Source organism: Aulonocara sp. 'chitande type north' Nkhata Bay, linkage group LG7, assembly GCF_057382095.1.
Source record: "Aulonocara sp. 'chitande type north' Nkhata Bay isolate Kocher_YH1m ecotype deep benthic linkage group LG7, A_spYH_male_GT1.1, whole genome shotgun sequence".
Classification (NCBI taxonomy): Eukaryota; Metazoa; Chordata; class Actinopteri; order Cichliformes; family Cichlidae; genus Aulonocara; species Aulonocara sp. 'chitande type north' Nkhata Bay.
This window is the reverse complement of record NC_141350.1, coordinates 32,461,562-32,483,187: the sequence shown is the minus strand read 5'-3', so window position 1 is coordinate 32,483,187 and position 21,626 is coordinate 32,461,562. Positions and strand designations below refer to the sequence as shown.

General features: G+C 39.5%; 1 protein-coding gene across 4 annotated transcripts in view; it reads right to left on the bottom strand.

Annotated features, from left to right (window-relative positions):
* Window positions 1-1,097: 1,097 nt before the first annotated feature.
* Window positions 1,098-21,626, bottom strand: part of wdr7 (WD repeat domain 7) — a 96,872-nt gene continuing 76,343 nt past the window's right edge. For all 4 annotated transcript variants that reach the window (XM_086300072.1, XM_086300075.1, XM_086300073.1 and 1 more), the window contains 6 exons: window positions 13,795-13,912; window positions 13,533-13,682; window positions 13,070-13,152; window positions 12,662-12,761; window positions 3,988-4,092; window positions 1,098-1,822 (listed from right to left, as the gene is read on the bottom strand). In XM_086300072.1, coding sequence (XP_086156198.1) covers window positions 1,619-1,822; window positions 3,988-4,092; window positions 12,662-12,761; window positions 13,070-13,152; window positions 13,533-13,682; window positions 13,795-13,912 — 760 coding nt within the window. In that variant the 3' untranslated portion in view covers window positions 1,098-1,618. The remainder of the gene's footprint in view (window positions 1,823-3,987; window positions 4,093-12,661; window positions 12,762-13,069; window positions 13,153-13,532; window positions 13,683-13,794; window positions 13,913-21,626) is intronic.

Here is a 21,626-nt window from a genome sequence, read left to right as displayed (position 1 = left end):
CAGAGGCTTGAAAATGGACTGGAAATTGTGAACTGGAAAAGTGGAAATTCGCCACATTAGCCACAATACATACAAAACAGGACAGATGCTCAGATCACTATACAACATGAACAGCCTACATACATTGCACAATGGCTCTGAGGATATGTTGGCTGAATATGGACACATTTATAGTCATAGATATATTTCAAAAGTCAGATGTGAATTGCAAGAAGAGGACGATGACGATTTCACGTGCAACTGCCAAATATACAGTGTTGTCCTCTGCAAAGAAACAATCCAGTGGGAAAAAAGGAGTTTTTTTTTTAAACTTTTGTTTTAAATGTATTAACCTCCAGAATTTTTAGCCTTTGAAAAGAGAAACAAAGTCCAGAGAAACTTTGTGGAAGTGATAGGAATGATTTCACTGGAAGAATAAAAAATAATATGAAGAGGTGGAAATACAAGTATTTCATTAGATATTTTAGACCAAAAAGTGAATATTTTGCTTTATGAAGGTGCTGAAGGCTGAGGATCAGCCAGCTACGAACCAGTTGACATACAAAACGAGGGGTAAACGTTCATGCGACAAGTGAAATTAACAAACACAAGAAATATGATTTTTTTTTCTTAAAAATGACCAAACATTGGGAGCTAAACTGAGCTTTCCCATTAAAAAAAACCCCCATTACTGGTAACCACTGATGATGTATCTAACTTAATTTAAATTTAAAGGTGACCAAAATAGCATTAATTTGTCTCCTTTTACATATCTGCCGTAAGAGCAGCTACACCTCCAACCTCCAAAGCTTTAATGGGACTTTCAGGACGAGCAGTCTGAAGTGAGAATGTGTGTTTAACAGTGAAAATACACTTGGGTGCAGACACACACAAACACTTCTGTGTGAAGCCAGAGAGGTTTCAAAAGCTTCCAAGGTGTCACAAAAATACTCACATGTGCACACGCACATTTGTGCAGCTTGAAAGGTGAAATGCATGTACTGGTCTTACAGAGGTCGGAGCGTACCTAAGGCCAGAGGTCAAACTAATTCCTTTCACCATTTTCTACCCCCCAAAATACACATTTTAATCAAAGTTTAATCACCAAAGTAAATACCTCCCATACATAGAAAACATTTATTAATCAAGTGATCCAATTACTGGAACTGAAATAAAATTAAAAAAAAAAAAATGAAAAAGGAGACTTAAATTAACAGCAAAGGTTTGGAGGGTCTGTGACATCCAGCATCAACGGCAAATAAATAGGAATGGCAAAGTAAATGATTAAAAATACATCAATGCAAATCATGTAAACAAGGCTTCTATCACGGCCTATAAAGATATCACACAGTCACTTTCCTTACAATGATTACTGCAGGAGATAAAATGAGAACATGAATCTGGTCCAAACCTGGGCCTGAGCTGGGCTTTTATCATTCCTTCAGATTTTGACCTCAACTATTAGTTTTGATCATACTTCGAATCTCTTAACTCTAAGACTTGGCCACTAAAATATCATCTGAACTGAAAATACCAAAATTACCACCAAATAAATCCAGAGTGTAGCTTTCTAGAGTCTGCTTCAAAGGAAAAACCTCCTACCAGGCCCAGGTCTGTCAGAAGTAAATACAGCTTGGATTTAGACCATGAAGCGATGCTCCTTGCCATCATGGGCCATCAGGATGACATTGCGGTTGGACGTCCAGATGAGACGGGCAAGCTTCAGGTGGTTCTGGGAGCCTGGGGAGGCCGGCTGGACCGGAGGAACCTGGTACGTCTTGATGCAGCGAAGCTGAGGAGCAGAGTTCAGCATTCCGATGCTGCCCAGCAGACTGGTGTTCATCTGAGGAGGACCAACAACACATGAAGCCACACATTCACCTTATCTATCAATCAAAGCCTTTTAACATTTGCCAGGTGTTCATAGGTGACCAATTTAGGGTTAAGTTTCATTTTTAGCAATGTGCTAAACAAGCAGAGTTTTATAAACTAGAAGCTAGAAGATGCTTTCAATTCAAGTTTCTTGGATAAAGTAAAGTTGGTGGACTAAAACAGGGAGAATCACTATGATACTTGCACTTCCCAAACACTAAACAGGTCACTAGCAACCTGGAGGATTTTAACCAGTTTATTGCTCAGCCAGCCTGGGAGGTTTGAAGTTTGGCTGTATGGATGTTTTTTCAGTATTGGAGCAGGTCAGGTATGTTAAATTAATTTTAGTTCCTGGGGAACATACATACCACCACAAGTTGATCTCAGATGGGCCAAATCAGTAAAACCAATGGGTAGTAAGCTATCTTTGTTTTTAACGTAAGTGCAAATGCAGCTATTGGTGAGATGGAATCATTAATGACTTTTCTGAATAACAACTTTTGCAGTTTGCAAAGCCATCCACAGTAGACTGGATTGGTCCACCTTCATCCATGGGTACTCTTTTAAAAGAGATTTTTGATCTCACAGTTTCATTTCTGGAAAATGAAAACCCACTTTATAACCATTTCTGTGAGCCTTTTTTGTCATAGTCTTGGTTTTCTGCGTATTATTCAAGTATCACTTTCTGGTTAAATACAATTTAAAGAACGATTTTATGGAGCAGCAGGTAACTGATAAAACATAAGGCAGGAAGAGCTGGGCTAGCTGGTCAGTATTGCCTGAATTTTCAAAATAAAAGCAAGGGAATGGTGTCATTCTCAGACAGCCATTAATAAACCTGAACGTCCCACTCATGCGCTCATGTGAAGTCTGTGTAGGAAACACTGCCTTCTCTTTCTACTGAGAGCTGATATCTCCTCCCTCATTTTGACAAAAATTAGTTATTGAACATCCGATGATCATCAGTTTCTGCTGAACCCTGTGAAGACGTCTCAGAGGGAAAACCTGGAGTTTAACCCCAGAGTGTGTCTATGTAGGAAATACACAGCGAGTGGAAACCAAGACTACACTGCCTCACACACATACACACACACACACACGCCCCGACAGAGCGTCTGCCAGCTCATTACCACAGCAGCCGTCTTGCCGGCGCGCTTACAGTGGTTTATGCTTACAGTAATGCCATTAACGTGTGTGTGTGTGTGTGTGTGTGTGTGTGTGTGTGTGTGTGTGTGTGTGTGTGTGTCAGAGGTCGTAAAGACCTTTCACTCAAAATAACGGTTCCTGGAAGAAGATAAGAGGAGCCTGATCGGTTATCTGAGTTTGTTATAGTTTATTTAGATGCTTTATGTGTTAAGACTTTTATTTTCAAGTAAATTTTTTAGTTTGTGTAGATACAGTGGAATTAAAAGTAAACATGTAAATGAAAATATCTAAATTCAGTTTTTTATGTTTTTAACCCACTGTACAGAACAGTCATGACTGAAAGCAGCCAACTGGACAGTATTTTTTAATTTGTTCAAATCCACCACTGGTTTGTCTGAAAAGAAGTGAAATCTGAAGCTGTTTGCATGCTGATAAACTGATAGCTCTTTACACTTGGCAGATTTCATGTAAACTTTAAGATACCTGCAGGGAGGAGTCTAAAGGAGGGCTCAGCATTTATTCCACTGTATATATACTAAAGAAATCCTTAGCTATTGTTTTCCCCCCCGATTTATAATATAAATATTAATTTAGAAATAAGTTATTCTCTTGTCTCATAGAATAAACTTTTTTAAAAGCAAAAAGCTGCACAAAGGGTCAGTCTAATTTCTTGCACTGCATAAACCACATCCTTTCTTTTATCTATTTTATCTAATCTATTTCTTTAGTTTTGTGTAACGTTTTTTTGCTTGAATAAAAAGACAAGGGTGGAAATGTGCAAAAAAGGTTGCCCTTCACATAAAGCTTTAAATCTGCTTTAAATATACTGGAAGTTCATATCAAACCACAAACCCAAGTCCATGTTTATTACATCAGAAACAAACTCACCTTTGTAAATCTGACTCTATACAGTCTTACCACAAAATAGTTAACGACTTCAGAAGGATTGCATTAAGATAGTTTGTATGTGTCTGTATGGGTGAGTCTTACCTGCCAGAAGGAGATATGGCTGTCAGCGCTGGAGTAGGTTGCCAGATAACGGCCATCAGGGGCGAATGATACCGCTGTGATTGGACCTTTGTGACCGTGAATGTTCTACAGAGGAACAATATGGGATAAAACAAACTCATTAAAAACAAATGAAGAATAAAATAAAGTGAATAAAAAACATGCCGTAGATGGAAAACAAAACAGAGCATCAATGCTCGTTTCTCTTTTTACTAGTAACTGTTAAATGAAAAACTTATGCAAACTTCATTTAAAACTCCAGGAGTCATAAACTGTGTGTTGATGGTGTCAACATGCAGAAATCAGCCTGTTAAAATATTTACTCTTTAACATTTACCACAAGTACTTTACTCAGAAGACAAATGAGGTGGTCTAATTCAAACTGTGCTATGGAATTAATTTTCCACCAACTGGTTAAACATTTAAAACAAAAATAAATTAGGGGAAAGTGTAAAGTAAATAAACACAAGAAAACGTAAATGTAAATTCAGAAGAAAATAAAATTATTCAATCTTTGTGATGTTTTATGAATTAATATCTAAGAAAAACAAACCACTCAAATCAATTAGACATCCGAATCAACCAATACATCTGGTAACCAACCAAAACAGAAACAGGTAGGCAATCAACTAACCACCCAGGAGGGCAACCAGCCAGGCATACAACCAGCCAACCAGGTGGATAACTAAACTAAGCCAATAATTCTTGAATTCAATAAAACAAATAGGAAGGCAACCAAACCAGGAACCAGGCAATCAAACAGGGAAGCAACGAAACAACCAGTCAACCAGGCAGCCATGCAACCAAACAACAAGGTGGATAACCAGTCAACCAGCTAGCCAGGTGCGTAAGCAACCACCCAAACAAGAAGGCAGGCATGTAGCTAAACAGCCAATCAATTAGGCAGGCAACCTATCAACCAAACAGGTAAAGAAAGACCCCTTTTATTACTTATTTATTAAGTTTTGATTCCCCACATTTGTCTGCTTTACACTTTAAATAGCCATCTATAAAAAGCACAGTTCTGACATGTCCAACCCTCTTCTGACGAGAGCTTGTTGCTCTGTTTGTTGCTGTGATGATGGGAAGCCATTTTTATTGAGGGTTTTATAACACTGACAACAGACCAGAACAAAATACCACTTTACAGTATCACTTTACAGTTTTATCAGCCAACAGCACATCACTCACTATCATCACTTAAAGCCGCTAAAATGACAGCATGCCCCGATTTCCCAGACAGTTCCTCTTTCTGATGGCTGGAGGTTCAGTTCAATAAACTCTGCTCTGTGATGAAGCCTGAATGAAAAACAAATTTTGGCCCTTGTTGAAATTTCATTGAGGCATTTTAGAAAAACTCTGCATCGACAGCACGTGTTCGCTTTGGCAGAGATAATTCCATCAGATGGGTGGCAGCTTCTGGTCCGACAGATGCTGCCATTCGCCTCCAGAACTCTGGGGACAAAATATACCGCTGCGTGTAACACAATAAACTGTCCCACCAGATGCAGGGTGTGTAACGCAATAAAAGAAATCACCCCCCCCCACCCGCTTGCCTTTTCTTGCGACTGGGATTACAAACTCTCACCTCCAGATGAGATTAAGACGCGTCGCCTCAGGCACCCAGACTCTGAAATAATAACCAGTGTGTGGCGATTAAAGCTTAAAAAAAAATAATAACACAATGAAATGAAAATCCCATCTTTCTAATTCGTTCTCTCCCTCCTTTTTTTCCCCCTTTAAAGGGCAAACCCTATTAGATTCCAGCAGTGTTGTCTGGGAAAAAAGCAGAATTATTTTTATTTCCTTCATCCCTCTCTTCCCCCCATTCAGTGTCTGTCTTCATCTCTACTTTTCCCCTCCATTTTTCTATCTCTTAGGAGAGATCCCAAATCTCATTTCCTGTCACTACTCACCTTAAAGGGAAAATGATCAAAAACAGAGTAAATGCGGTTTGTCTGCAAACAATCATCAGCCCTAAATAAAGGATACTGAAGCCACTGAGAGGGAAATATGACAACTACATCCAGTTGCTCTAAGTCAAAATGCCCACAGTCATGTTAATCCAAAACCAATAAGTAAACTGTCTTCAAAGTGCTTTTCGAGACCAAGAAGAGTCACAACCTGCTTTTACAAAGGTAAATAAACCAAAACAGCCAAATGCCCAGGAAAACACAAAACACAGACACTACCGCAATTGCTTGTCTCAGCAGATTTATTTTAAACTGGGGGTTTAAAATGAATCTGTTCAGACAAGGATGAGGTCAAAGAACAGGACAACCATGGAGTCAAGGTTGTGAAAAGATAGTGGTAAGATGTCCATAGTTTTGGAAGTTTTGGGGTCTGGAAGACCCAATCATCTTTAGTTTTCAGCGGAATCACAAAAAAGCCCCTGTCTGAGAACCTGACCACATGAATGGATTATTTCCATAGTGCAGGTTGGGGGCCTCACCCGGTGAGGGCATAAAAGACCGAACCAAGATTTTAAAATGGCATTACAATGTTAAGTGACTTGAGGTGACTGCTGTTGTGATTTGGTGCTATATAAATAAAAATGACATTGATTTGAAATTTTAAAACAACTTATCCAATTCGTGAGATTTAAAAGAGACGTAGTGTCATCAGCATAGAAGTGATACATGATTTTAAAACTGCTGGTAATAGAGCTGTTCGATATAGCTCATATATATATATATATATATATATATATATATATATATATATATATATATATATATATATATATATATATATATATATATATATATATATATATCAGATGATGTGAAAGCATCTATCGTTTCATATTACGCACATTTGTTTCGTGGTGTTGCAAAATAAACTGTTAATGGCAATATTTTCATCATTTTGATGGTCACTGTAGTGATTATATTAATTTCTTAAAGTTCTCTCTTTCTCTTATGTTTAAATAACCACACTACAGACGGACTACCAACTGTTTTTATGCGTTGTCGTTAGCAACAACGACGATAAATCCAGCGTGCGGCTCCACGTCCGCTTGTTTATTTTCCACATAAACCTTTTACTATAAAGCTAAAGATGCTGTTAAGGTTTTTCAAAATAAACTGAAATGATAACAAAATACATTATTCTCAAATATCAAATTTCAGAATATGCATCAAACAAATTACCTCAAATAAAAACATGAACTATAAATGGTGCTTACAGTCACCACGTGGATGCAGGCACAGAGAATACCAGCATGGCCAGTGAAGATGAGTCGAGATGATTGCCTGAGATTCACAGAATGTACAGAAAATGTAAAAGTTTCGTGATATATATTGTTGTCGGGACGATAAATGTCTTATATCGGGATATGAGATTTTGATCATATCGCACAGCCCTAGCTGATAATGTGAGGTAATGGGAGAACACACAATGAAAACAAGAGAAGACAACCTGGGAATGTAGTAGAATGGTAAAATGCTCCAAAATATCTAATTCAGTGATTCAAATTTGCAGATGTAAAGTCTAGCAGACAAATTCTACCCCTCGTGCAGTTTTTTGTTAATTTCTGCTGTAAAGTTGGACATTTCAAAATTAAAGTCTGGAGCTTCAGGTGGGCATTAGAGGAACTGGAGTTTTGGGCTCTTCTCCATCGGCTTCATCAGTCAACTACACAGTCTCCCAGCTCTTGTGCTTAGAAAACAGAACAAATTTAGGTTTAGACACACATGAGAGCTAGTTACTTATATTCAGGTGTTTATCTTGTTTTGTTTTTTTTAGACAATTTTTGAGTTCCTGACAATAAACAGAGGATTCTGACATTGCTATGTGGGGACAGTTTCATTTGATGTGCAGCTGCCATTTTGTTCAGATGCCCTCTAAAAGTCAGAAATTGAGGAGGTATCTTTGTTTTTCCTCACTGTGGATGCATGAACTAGCTCCTCTGCCTGACATCCTTCCTTCTTGCTCATAGCAGCGATCATCACGCTTTGGTTCACAGTCACTGTTAGTTTTAATCACTTCATTTAAATATTATTTTGTCTTCCTCAGATCCTCATGCAGAGAAGGTGAAATAAAAAATAATGTAGAAAACAAATTGTATAACATGGATTAAACATTGATGCTTCCATATATATTATGATCTGTGTGTGTGTGTGTGTGTGTGTGTGTGTGTGTGTGTGTGTGTGTGTGTGTGTGTGTGTGTGTGTCACAGTGGACTGCCTACCAAATCAATCAACCTATCAGAGCGCAGTGAAGCACACTGAAACCATTTACAGCACTCTGTACTCCAATACACCTGACGCCTGGGGCTCCGCTCTGTGTGTCTGTGTGCGTGTGCATCACATGGGTGCTTCACCCCATTTTATTATTCCATCTTCTCTGACGAAGACTGACAGCTTGTAAATCCCGCCCCCTTGCTGAACAACTATTACGTTAACCAATAGGAGAGGGTTCTTTGGGGGGTTTTGGACGGGCAGTACCCCGTATGTTATCATCAGATGGGAATTATAATAGTGAGAAGTTGTTATGTGTGGACAAAAAACTCAACACAAAAAAACAACCCAGGACCAAGACAGCTACAGGAATAAAACCAACTTCCTCCTGTCAACAATAAGTACAGCTAGAAAAACAAGGGTGAGTGTGACTGGTGGACTAGAAGCTGTTACTGCTCTCGCTAGTTGACACCAGAAATTAGAATCTTTCAAATTTTTAACTAAACTTGAACATCGTAACAATTTAAAGGTAGAAACAGTACTTTGAATTATAAGAGGAGTGGCTGTTTATTGGCTGTGGGATTAAACTGACATCTAACTGAGGCTTCTACCCAAATCATCGTCCATTTAAAATGCAATATGGTTATCAAAGAACTAGATTAATACTTTCAAATAGCACTTAAATACACAGACACTATTTATATGACCAGAGTACGTCTTCTTACTTTTAGACTCATTTTTCCCCTCATTTATAACTTTAGCATTTAGTTTCCAGGAACATCTGCAGTTAAAAACATATTCCTCATAGAGTGTTTTACACAGCAAATAGCAGCTGAACGTGGTGTAGGTATCACAGTAGCCCAATTACCACCAGAATAGGGACACAGTTTACATTAATTCATCATGTCATGCATTGCGGGAGACGATTCTTCAGGTTAATTTTGGCTACGCTGCCACCTTCAGCTGCAGGTTTCAGCTGTTAGAGAGAAACAGATGCAAAAAGAGGTACGAAATCACTCAGATTGTTTCTTTGTGTTCAATTAGTAGACTGAGTAGAGTCTGTTAAAGAAGCAAGCAGCTGGAGACACACACACACACACGCTGCTGACAAAGGGCTGTTCACGGAGGCTGATCAAAGCCGTGGCAGATGGTCATGCGGGGACTAGCTAGCTACGGTTGGACACACACACCCGCTTGCACACACACACATGCAAAGATTGATTATGAACAAAAACTGCCTCTCATCTCCTTCTACTCTCCGTCTTTGCTTTTCTTCTGGTCCCCATTTTTCGCCTCCTCCACTATTTCAAAGAGGTCGTCTCTCCTTTCTCTCCTCCTTCTCACTTTGTTTTAAATACACTAAAACAAGTCAAACAATTTAGCTCCTCTGAAATTCTTGGAAATCGAGATGTTCCCATTTTTCCAAGGAGATGCCGTTTATTCAGAAGTCTCTAAAGAGATCTGACAACTTTCTGCTGCTGCGTTTAATTTTAAAAATTAAAAAAAAAATAAAAATTTAGCCCCATGGAGGACAAAGCTGGCCCCTATTGTGATGATTATTTTAAGTTGTCATGAACACAAACTGACAGCTGACATTCTTAGAGGTGATGCAACACACCGTTTCCGAATTCCCCTTTTGAGTACACAGCAATTTACTTGTGTAACTTGGAACAGCCCCCCTGCAACCCTGATAAGGATAAGAGGAAGAGAATGGATGGATGGACATTGGCAAGCTGACTATTATGAGTGCATGATTTTCTAAACTGAGTCTGGTGCAACAATCTAAAGTGTAGTTCAGAAAACTTCGGTTTTGTATTATTCTGCAGTCAAAGAGTTGCAACAAAAAAATATTTTTCCTCAGAAGTGAAAGAGGTTTTCTCTGCTCGGTGATGTAAGTGACACGCTGCACTGCAAATTAAATGATTTTTTTCCTCAAAAAAATCATTGTTGTACTTGCATCTGAACAAACCACATGACTTCTGGAACAATGTCCCTTAGACAGACGAAACCAAAGTGGTGATGTTGAAGAAGAGGGGCGATCGTGGCAGTTCGTCTTGTAATCGGAAGGTTGCCAGTTCGAGCCCCGGCTCCAACAGTCTCGGTCGTTGTGTCCTTGGGCAAGACACTTCAGCCGTTGCCTACTGGTGGTGGTCAGAGGGCCCGGTGGCGCCAGTGTCCGGCAGCCTCGCCTCTGTCAGTGCGCCTGACTGGTAGCTTGGCATCGCCAGTGTGTGAATGTGTGTGTGAATGGGTGGATGACTGAATGTGTAAAGCGCTTTGGGGTCCTTAGGGACTAAGTAAAAGCGCTATACAAATACAGGCCATTTACCATGTTCAAGCATAATGCGCAGCACCACCACGTTTGGAGAAAACCAAACAACGTATCAGCGGTGGTGGTGGTAAATGGACTGGTTCTTATATAGCGCTTTTCTACTCTTCTGAGCACTCAAAGCAATGTGCATTCACACATTCACACCCATTCGCACAAGAACATTTTCTTAGTGCTTTCTAACTAACACGCACATTCATACTCCGATGGATACATCAGAGAGCAATTTGGGGTTAATATCTTGCCCAAGGATATTTAGCATGCAGACTAGGGGAAGCAAGGAATCAAACCACCAACCTTCCGATCAGTAGATGACCTGCTCTACTGCCTGAGCTATAGCCATCCGTGGTGGTGGTGGAGGGGTGCTGATTTGGGCTTGCTTTGCAGCTACAGGACAAGGGTAACCTTACGGTCATTGAGTCATCCATGAACTCCCCCACAGACCAAAATATTCTACTTAGGATTGTGCATAAACCAATGCCTGCAAACCTAAATGCACTGAAGCAATGTTGTAAAGATAAGTTGGTCAAAATCCTTCCCCCATGATGTGAGAGACTGAAGTCATAGAGAGAAGGTGGCTTCCCAAGCTACTGAATCATGGGAAGTTCTCAAGTATGTAAATAAAGAGGGTTTACAACAAAGTGCAAACCACTGGTTACACTCAAGAGCTGGTTATTTATAAACGCTAATTCTGGTTTTTAAAAGACTCCTAAATACAGCAAAAGTATTTGTCTGGCCAATTTTTAACCTCATCCATTAGCCTGCACTTAATTTTAACTGTTTTCTTAGTGTTTGCTCACTTTTAGACTCCTCTACTGTTTAATCGACTAATATTAGGTGCCTGGAACATTGCTGCAGCTAGAAGCCTTGCTGTACAGGTTTTAATTACAGCTGTGGGAAGACCATTTAAGAAATAGTGAGCTTTAAACATTCTTCTTTTCTGGCTGAATTAATTACCCATTTCTGTAAGTGTGTTAATAAAGATAATAGCTTTATGTTGCACCTGAAATAAAACACCTGTAATGGTTCCAGCAGAGAGAGACACACTTCCTACAAAGCCATTATCTATTAAAAGTTAATTACTGCAAATAACACACAAAGTGTCTCCTGTCTCACTCTCTCTCACACACACACACACACACAATCACACACACAATCAAACGAGATGTTGGGTGAAAAGGCCCGTGCTGTTATCAGATATAAATGACCCCCTCCACCAGAGTAGACTGCTCAGGTTACTGCAAATCAATACACAGCAAATTATCAACACACACCCGCTCATACAAGAAATACACACAAACATGGAGACCAGCAGCTCACACACACGCGCGAGACACAAACATGATTAAGAGAGTCATTGCTTCATCATTAATCAATTACTGAGGGGTGAAAAAATGAAACTCCTCTCCTCCTTATCTCCTCCTCTCTCATTTAAACCTACTGTTTCTGCTCCTCCTCATTTCCTCCAGTTTGAGCTAAAGCATCCTGTTTGCAAACAGATGGAAACTTTCCAACATAATGAGCAAACAGAGATTAAAGGCATCTATTATGCTTAATTTTCTGTCATATCTGCTGTTTCAGATGGATTAAATATGGCCAAATAATGACATCAGTGCATGCAAAAGCCAAAGACAAAAACTGAACACTCAGTTTACCTGCTCACATGTGTTTTCTAATTATAAAAGGATGAAAACATGATGGTGCTTAAGTTTTGAGATGTCTTAGAGTTTAGTTAATATATCTGAGTTTTGGTTACCTTCTCGCCTTCCCCTGCTTCAAGGACTTTGTATACCAGACATTAACCTTTTGGTTTTCTAATCATTGATGAAATCTCTCTTTGCCTCCTGCACTCTGTACTAAAGACCTATCTGTGGAGACAGCTGGTTTTCCACGTGCAGTCATAATTATGGTTGGAAATCTGTTGAACGCCTTGGGCCGTGAAGGCTACATGCAGGGGTGGATTAATACAAAGTGGGATGGATGGATGGATGGATGAGAGTGGGAAAATGAATGAAAAAGAAGATGATCTGTGTGAAGGAGGCGGTGGAAGAAAGGATGTGTAAAGCTGGGGTCCAGAGTAAAAACCAACTTCATCTGGTGTAATCAAACAGCTGTTGAGCTGATCAGTTTAAGTTTTTCGATGTACCTGACATTTCCCTGTACGGACATCGTAGAGGGCCACTGAACCTTGGCGAGCTCCGACAGCGATGCGGTGACTGCGGTCGCAGTAACCAACCATATAGAACCTAAAAAGGTGGACAGCAAACACACATGAACATTTAACACTGTATAAGGGAAGATGTTTAGCGATGAAGGAAGATTTCATTCATCCATTTTCTTCCTCTTGTCCAATTCTGGGGGCTCACCCCCACCCCCGCCTCAAGGTTAATTTTTATGTAAACAAACAAACGGAAACACTAATAGCACACTGAGACTGACACACCTTAATGTAATGTAAACGGTCACAGACACAGCAGTCAGGGCCCAGCTCGCCTTTCCCAGCCCCTCCCAGTTTGAAGATATTACTTGGGGTTGAACCTGATGACAAACTTACTTGCAAATAGCAGGGAAACATTCCTGCAGTCCTTTCTTCTTCACCAGAGAACCTTCAATACAGTACATGATGATATCCATCACCTAAGGATCAGGAGAACAGTTTTTATTGTAGTTGAAGTTAACCTATGTAGCTTGTTTCCATGTATTAAACACTTTTTATTGCCAGGGTCTGAACAGATCATCTTCTCTGACTCTCCTTTAGTTTGGTTTATAAATCCAACCCTGAGTCATGGGGTTGACTAGCCAGCAGCTTCTGATTCAGCACTTTCAGGTCTTTTCTGTTTTGGATGATGCTAGCTTTCACTGGCGTCATTAATAACAATAGTTGTCTAAGGGTAAAAAGAGCTCCTTTTTTATTTTGGTAAAGTCAAATACTTAATTGAATTATATTATGCTTGTGTCCTTGGCTGGGATTTTTGAGAATGTTATCTTTCATCGATCTCAAATATAGTTCGAATTACTTCAACCAGAAGATCCACGACGTCTCCAGGCATCTTCTCAATCAGGATGTCGATCACTCGCAGGATCTCTGTTTTGGCTCTGGCCAGAGTGGTCGTGTGAATGTTCTGCTGTGACTGAGAGTTCGCCTGAGCAGCGTTGTGCCGATGAACCTGAAAAGATATAACACTTATATTTATAAGAGCTGGAGAGGGAAAACAGTTGGTGAGTACCTAATAAGATGGCTTTGGTTTCAGCAGCTGGTAAAGAAGTCTGAAAACACACCTCTTTTGCAATGGTGGTGATGAAGGCAGGCGGCCGGGCGGTGGCAATAAGAGAGAGGGCGTGACGGGCTGAACGGGCCGAATCTGCTGGAGGGTTGAGGGGCAAACCCATGGTGACACTGTAGAACGAGGGAGTAAAATGTATCATTCAGATGTTTGAAATTACTGTTTATGTTCCTCTTATTCTTCATAGACAATAGATTAGGGGATTTTTGCTGTTGATACTACAACATATCGCAGTACATTGATGCTGAAAAGATCGCTATGGAAGGCAATTTTTTTGCTTGTAAATTGTGACACTTTGAATGAATGTAAAATTGATTTGGTTTCAGTTTTTAAACAGAGCCAAAGTGTGTTTCCCAGCACTGAAAATTGAATCTTCCATCTTTGGTGATTATGAAGTTATGAGGCCTTAAAAAAAAGCCATAGCACCAAATTTAAACCCAGGACATACTCATTATTGTTTTATGTGGTTTTGCTGGGATTTGTTGACAATAAGAAAACCATGCGAGGCTTATCTCTTAGAGATTTTACAAATCTAAAGGGGGACTTAGACATTTCAATCAGCCACTTTAGGCGAGTGGAAGAAAACAAGACAAATCTGAGAAAAGCAACGGCGAGATTGAGTTTTACAAATATATGGAGTGAAGAGATTAGCCAGCAGCTTATAATGTCAAGGCCAAGTCAATGGGAGCCATTCACCAGGCGACAGCATAATGGACTCCCACAATGCAACAGGAATTAGACACACACACACACACACACACACACACACACACACACACACACACACACACACACACACCCACCCTCAGAGAGTGTATGTGTATGATTGTAAGAGAAAAAAAAGACTACGAGGGCGAGTGAGGCCACCTTGTTAACAAATGGAGGGAGGGAGGGAGGGAGAGCGAGAGCGAGAGAGCGAGAGACATGGGTGGACGGCTGGGCGAGTTGCACGATTCATCTCCTCTGATTACACATCACAGCCACAGATCTCGTAATTAATACCGGTAATATATCGGCAATATATCAGCAATATTGAAATGTTTAATTTCATTCAGAGAGGTGGCTGTAATTGGAAACAGTCACAGTGTTGATATAAGGCAGCAAAGGGCCAATTGTGCCGAGACCGGCTGAGGTTAATAACCAGCGTTTAGCACATGTAATGAAATAATCTGGGTTACCATTAGAGTCACAGGAGACAGAGAGAGACACACAGAGTCATGAAACAAAACTAAACCCAAGAAAATATTAATAAATAAAATTAAATATTAAAATGGGTCTATTTTAAGAGTGTTTCATCATCCAAACTAGCAGAAATAAAAACAAAAATTCAGCATTAAAGTGGTTGTACTGAAATGGATTAATGAGTCCAGATGGAAAGGATTCCACTGTGATGAACTTTCAGTGCTGACATGAAACACACACTCAGGGCTTACTGTGTGTGTGAGAGAGAGAAGCTGGCAACATGGCTGTATTCACAGCCAATATCACGCTGACATTATCCAGTCGATACCAAGTCACACACACAGAGCGAGGACTGGAAGTATTGATTTTTGTGTGCGAGGGAGGAGTGAATAACTCCAGTCACATGACCAGAATCCACGCTGCAAGAAGCCAGCGCTGTGTGTATATGGCTGAGTGACTTCCAGGGACTCACTGGCTTACTGATTGGCTTTCTCACTGAGTTGCAGATGGGGTAACTGGACTGTTTACAGACTGATTTACTGGATCATTTCTGAATTGTAAGATGTGCCTCTAGTTAATGCACATTTGACCTTTTCTATGTAGACTGATGACCCTACTTTTTACTGGGGTTGGGTGACTGGAGTTTAACTTTCAACTGTCCAGATTTATTAACAACCACCCAGCCATATTCAAAATGATTCCTTTAAATTTTCAGGAGCAACCCTCCTTGCATTGATTCTAAACGTTCTGCAGTTCTTAACAAGTAGGGCTGAACATGTGGAAGTTCTCAGAGTCATTTGGTCTGACCACAGGACTCGCTATAGACAGTACAAAAGATGGATGTAGCCACCAGTGTTTTCATTCTTGCCATCTTGCTGTTTTTAAACCAGGTTCGAGGAGTGATGCGTGGGCTTCAAGCTGATTGGCTAAGCATATCCTGTATAGTGACAGTTACAAAATGAATTTCATATTTTTTATTTAATATCACCTAAAATTGACCGACTGAGCCCATAAATTAGGTAGGAAACATTTTACAGAGGTTTGGGCAGAGAGTAATTTTAACAGATTTGTACCAGACCAGAAGTCTTTTTGTGTCACCCCTTGGCAACAGTTAAAACGAATGCAGATTCAAGACACTATAAGATCCCGGGGTGGTGATTTGTTTACTTTGTTTACCGTAATAACTGAGTAAGTATGCTGCAGGGAATTTGTGTGAATATGTTGATCAGCTCAGGATGTAGAGCAGGTCATCTACTAATCTGCTGGCAGCTCCAGTCTGCATGCCAAATATCCTTGGGCAACATACTAACTCCAAGCTGTTAGACAGAATGCTAGAAAGCATTTACGTAGACAAAACATAGAAAAAAAGTGCTTGTAAGAATGGGTATGTGAACGGTTGAATCAGGCACGTTGTGTAAAGGTAGAGAAGGCAGAGCAAAAAAGCCCTATATAAGAACCAGTCCATTTGCCATGTCCACACTCTGTCTCTTCTGTTCTACAAGGAGTGTTTTAAGTTATGTTTTGGTCATCATTCATAGCTTTTCATAAACATCAAGAAATAAAAAATATTGATAAAATGAATAAATGGCAGCAAACAATTCAATTAAATGGAAAGAACTAAAGTTCAATTTATTAAACCTCTTTTTTTTTTTTTTTTTTTTAAAAACACCTTAATCTAAAGGTAACAGTTTTTATAGATTTAAAGATTTTTAGACCAAAAAAAATAAATAAATAAGAGATGGATGCTTAAAAGCTTGGCGGTGTCCTATCTGTGGAGGGTTAGCTGGCGTGTGCTGACCCGTTCACATAAACTCTGACATGGGCTGGTCACGCATCACTGTGTTGGTCTAAATGGACTGACTAACTGGTTTTCTCAGCTGCTTAAAGGCGTGGTTTACTGACCGTAAATGTACCCACAGACTACAGAGAGCATGGTGGAGAGGTGGAGAGTAGGGCAACCTTTTGATGCAATCTTTACAGCAGACACTGGCTTTTTCAGTGGTTAATTATAATTTTTTCATTTCTTTTTTGACATTTTGGAACAATATTTATGATATTCCTGAGTTTCTGACAGCCTTATCTCAGGTCTGGGTGGAATTTGCACAAACACACCCACAGATCAAAACTGATCAGTAATGGTGACCTGCAGTTTCCAGATTTTTGTTTTTCCCTTTAGGGTTCATGAGTGGACATCCATGGTGACAACAACATGTACTTATCTCTGCATGACACACAGATCGCCAAAGCATTCATTTACCCCTGCATGAGAAACGCAATCGTTCAAAACTTGTAGACAGACAAATACAGTGTAAAAAGATGTATTTATCCCTGCAAGACAAACACATTGAAAACATGCATTTATCCCTGTGGTGGTCTCTGATTGGATGGAGACCGGGAGGAGATTCAAACACCCTCAACGTTTTAGAAAACTTTCTATATAAATGTGATATCTCTGTAGATATGTAGTACGAAAGCGGGCTTAAATTCAGAGTGATCTTATAGATAGTGCAAATGAGAACAGAATTTAAAGATCCAACATTCACTGTGGAAAAAGCTTTAATCAGGATACCCATACAATAGTGCATGGGCCACAAGAATAGATACTGCAGAAAAAGCTTGCAGTCAAATCTTGTTTGTAACAATCCCACACAATTTTAGCATAAAACTATTTGGGGGTATGGAAAGATGCCAAGCTTTCCTCTTTAATGTACATATTGCTGATCATGGTAGAAATCTCAAAGTAAAAGCGGCTTTGACTTAAGGAATAAAAACTACTCAGCCTGTGATTATATGCACACAACCTACTCCATTTCCAGTCAGCCATGCTTCTCTTTGTTTCATTACATTAATTGGTTACCACTGAATTCTTTATGATTTTGTAGGCTAGCTATGACTGACCACCTGGGTAAAACACACTCTCTCTCTGTCTCTCAGAGAGTAGTTACCAAATAAGCACTCATTAGAAAAAAAGATATGCAGAAAACACTGAACCTTAAAGAAGAAGACAACAGCAGAAGACCACACGGAGTGCCCCTCATGCCAGCTAAGAACAGGAAACTGAGGCTACAGTTTGCATAGGCTCGCCAACACAGGACAACAGAAAATTAGAAAAACGTTGACCGGCCTGACAAGTTTCAGTTTCTGCCGCAACATTTGGATGGTCAGGCTTTGGTGTAAACTACAAGAAAGCATTGATCCATCCTGCTTTATTCTGCCTGTGCATTGTCACTCATCCTGTCCACCCCTTTATAACCACACTGTATCCATCTTCTGCTTTCAGCGCAGTGACACAAAGCTGAAATATTCGGGTTTATTGAACATGACAATGAGTTCAATGTGATACTGTCATGTCAACATTTAGCAAAGTCTGTGAGGAATGTTTCCAGCACCTTGCTAAATCATTGTCACAAAGAATTAAAGCAGCAGGGTCCAACCTGGTACTGGGAAGGTGTGCCTAATGAAGTGGTGGCCAGTGAGTCTAAAGGGAATATGGATTATTACGACCCATTAATCATGCAAAGCTACTCTAGTAGCTTCACCACATTCGTTGGATATGAAATTATACGGAATAAGGAATGTGTTAGCGTTTCCTGGAGATGGTGTTTTATACCATGTTGTATGTCTTGTACTTTGTGTCGTATTTTTAATATATTAAGAGTTTGTGTGGCTGCTACCTTGGCCAGGTCTCCCTTGTGAAATAGATTCGACCACAGTGGAACTTTCTGGTTAGATGCACAGAGGTAAACACACAGAATAAATACATAAATAAACGAGAGAGAAAAAAAATGCCAATTCTATATGGGTCAGGTGGAAGGCGCAGATTGATTTTTCATGAAATGACCCTGAATATTTTCTGTGTATTTTTATCAGTAATTTTTATAGTCTAGTTATCATTATTATTATTACTACACTTTTTATTTAAGTTAAGTAAAATATGTCTTCACACTTAGCTTTAGTTAGTAGTAACTATAATAACTCTGGTAGGGTCAGGACGCACCGATGACCTTCACATAAAAGTAACTCAGGTGTTTATTCAGACAGTAAGCAGACAGGCAGAGCATATAAAGGTGTGCGTCTGCTGAAAGCAGCTTTTACCTCTTAGAATGGATTCCTTGAAAACTGTGTGGAGACTGCTGAAGCAGTTTCTTTCCCTTTCTTTTCTTTTTTTTGGCTTGTGTGTCTGAAAATATAAAGTGCAAGTCTTCCACACCGGGAGCTTTTTCAAATCTCTACCTATTGAAAAGGGATTATCCCACATACACACACAGCTCTGCGAGAAGTGTATTGACAACTGGTTGGGTGGATCAGGGACAAAAAGCCTCACTGCAAGTCAGCTGCATGGAAATACATCCTCAGAGAGAGAGCGGAGAAAGAAAGAGTGAGCGTGTGTGCTCTCTTTTAGCCAGTAATGCATTCAACTCCTTGTTTCTCTGTCCACAGAAAAGAAAATTGCCCAAGTGAAGGAATACTGAATACTGACTGTGTGTGTGTGTGTGTGTGTTCGTGCATCCTCTCCGTATGTATTATAATGTACTGATGTGATTACTGTGCGTCTCATTGATCAGCCCTGTTTACTTCAACAACACCAGGAGGCAACACCACACACCTGCAGACTTCACATTATTAATTATGCATGGTCATGAACTCCGTGTGTGTGTGCGCGTGCGTATTTTAAGTTTTAGTATTTACTTAAGCTCACCACTAAGTCGCTGGGGACCCTAAACTAAAGTATCTAAAAAAGAACATTTGATACTGCAACACTTCTCCTATAATGTGACTCCTGAACACACACCACATGATAATAGCTTAATTGAAGCTCTCATTAGTGCTACTGCTTATTTTTGCTATACCTTAGTTTAGTCTCAAATGTGATTCCAGAGGTTGATAGATAATATAGACAAATTTTTGCCTATGTTGAAAAGGTTATCAAAGGATTATTGGGACAGCTGTTACTATAAGGAGACTTGAGATAATCTTTCTCAAACTGAATATTCAAAAATCCTTTAAATTTATTTTCAGTTTCCAGTTTAGTATTTTCTCTGACTGTTACCGTTAACTTTATTTTTCATTTCTTATTAATTTATTTAACATTTCCCTTTTATTAATCTGAATTTATTTACTGGCATATTATACACATCCATATACACGTTAGAGGGATTACTTACCCATCAACTGTGTTATTAAATTATGCATTTTGACTGGACATCATCTCCATGTGATGTAATTATATTCGCAGAAACATGTGATTTAAGGTGGAATAAATGTGTAAAACTTGGGGTTCTGTAAAAAAAAAAATATATATATATTTTTTAAAGACAAGATTATAACAATTATGTCTGCCTGTTTTTTTAAATAAATTTTTTATTGTTGTCTTGTGTTGCATCATATGTTTTAAAGGTTCATGAAGATTGTTATTAAAAGAACAAAAGATAAAACAACATCAGTGAGGTCGTAGCTCACTCAGCCTTGATCTTGATCTTGATCTTGACCGCACTTTGCGCAAAGAGCTCCTAAAGTGACCAGTGTGTGTCAGTTAAAATCTGACCAATGCTCCAAAAGAAGTAGTAAATATTTAAATTGTGAAGGGATAGACAAGCACTTCACCAGGGCATAAGCTTGTCAGCAATTACTTGAAATATAAAATTACTAAAAATATAAAATGACAGAAGAGGTGAAAAGAGATGCACGTCAAACACAGGAAATTTTCAAAATAAAAGACTGTGCAAGGGGGAAGGGGGTAAAATAAAAATGACGCTTCTGAGACGCTCCTGGTGTGATTGGAAGCACTATGAGGATTAAGTTGCTTGGAGTCAATCAAATTTTTGACTGCTATTTTTTACACTACTGGCATATTCAACTTTATCTACTGTATCAATGTTTTTTCACTGTACTGTAACTTATAACAATAATTTTTTTGCATTAATTCTTGTGTGGATCTTATAGGCATCTTCTCTTTCTATTTGACCGAAAATGTATTCCATTAAAATGGAATTGTGTCATTTCCCTTCCTGACACACCACTCTGCAGCTTTCCTTGCTAGAATACTTCACTGACTTCAATTTATTGTGAACAGCCCAACACAAACCCTAACCGGGACCCCAGAAACGATGTTTCGCCTCATTAGGACCTGGTTTGGGTCCCCATGAGGACTAAGGTCAGTGTTTATACTGAAAGAGGTCCCAGGGAGGTAACAAAAATGAACGAACACACGGACACACACACGGACACACACACACACACACACACACACACACACGGACACACGGACACACACACACACACACACACACACACACACAGGCAGACATATCTATACTCATTTAACCAGACTGGGCCAGCTCGAGTTTCAGACTTAATAGGATCAACTCATATTGGCCAGTTAGATTTCAGCAGGGAGGAAGACGCACACGTGCTGCTCTTTGTATCATACATGAAGAAGAAGCCACTGAATTAGCCTCTCCGCATGACCCCTGACCTTCGCTTGTGTAAGAAGCTGCTTCAAACCACAACCTCACTTTGACTGCATGAAGGCAGCCACGACCTCTGACCTCGACTCTGCTGCCAGTAATGTTGATGGTTGAGTACGTGAAACCAGCTCTGCTGACATCTGTGGTTTTACAAAGTCTTGTAACTCAGCAAGTCGGA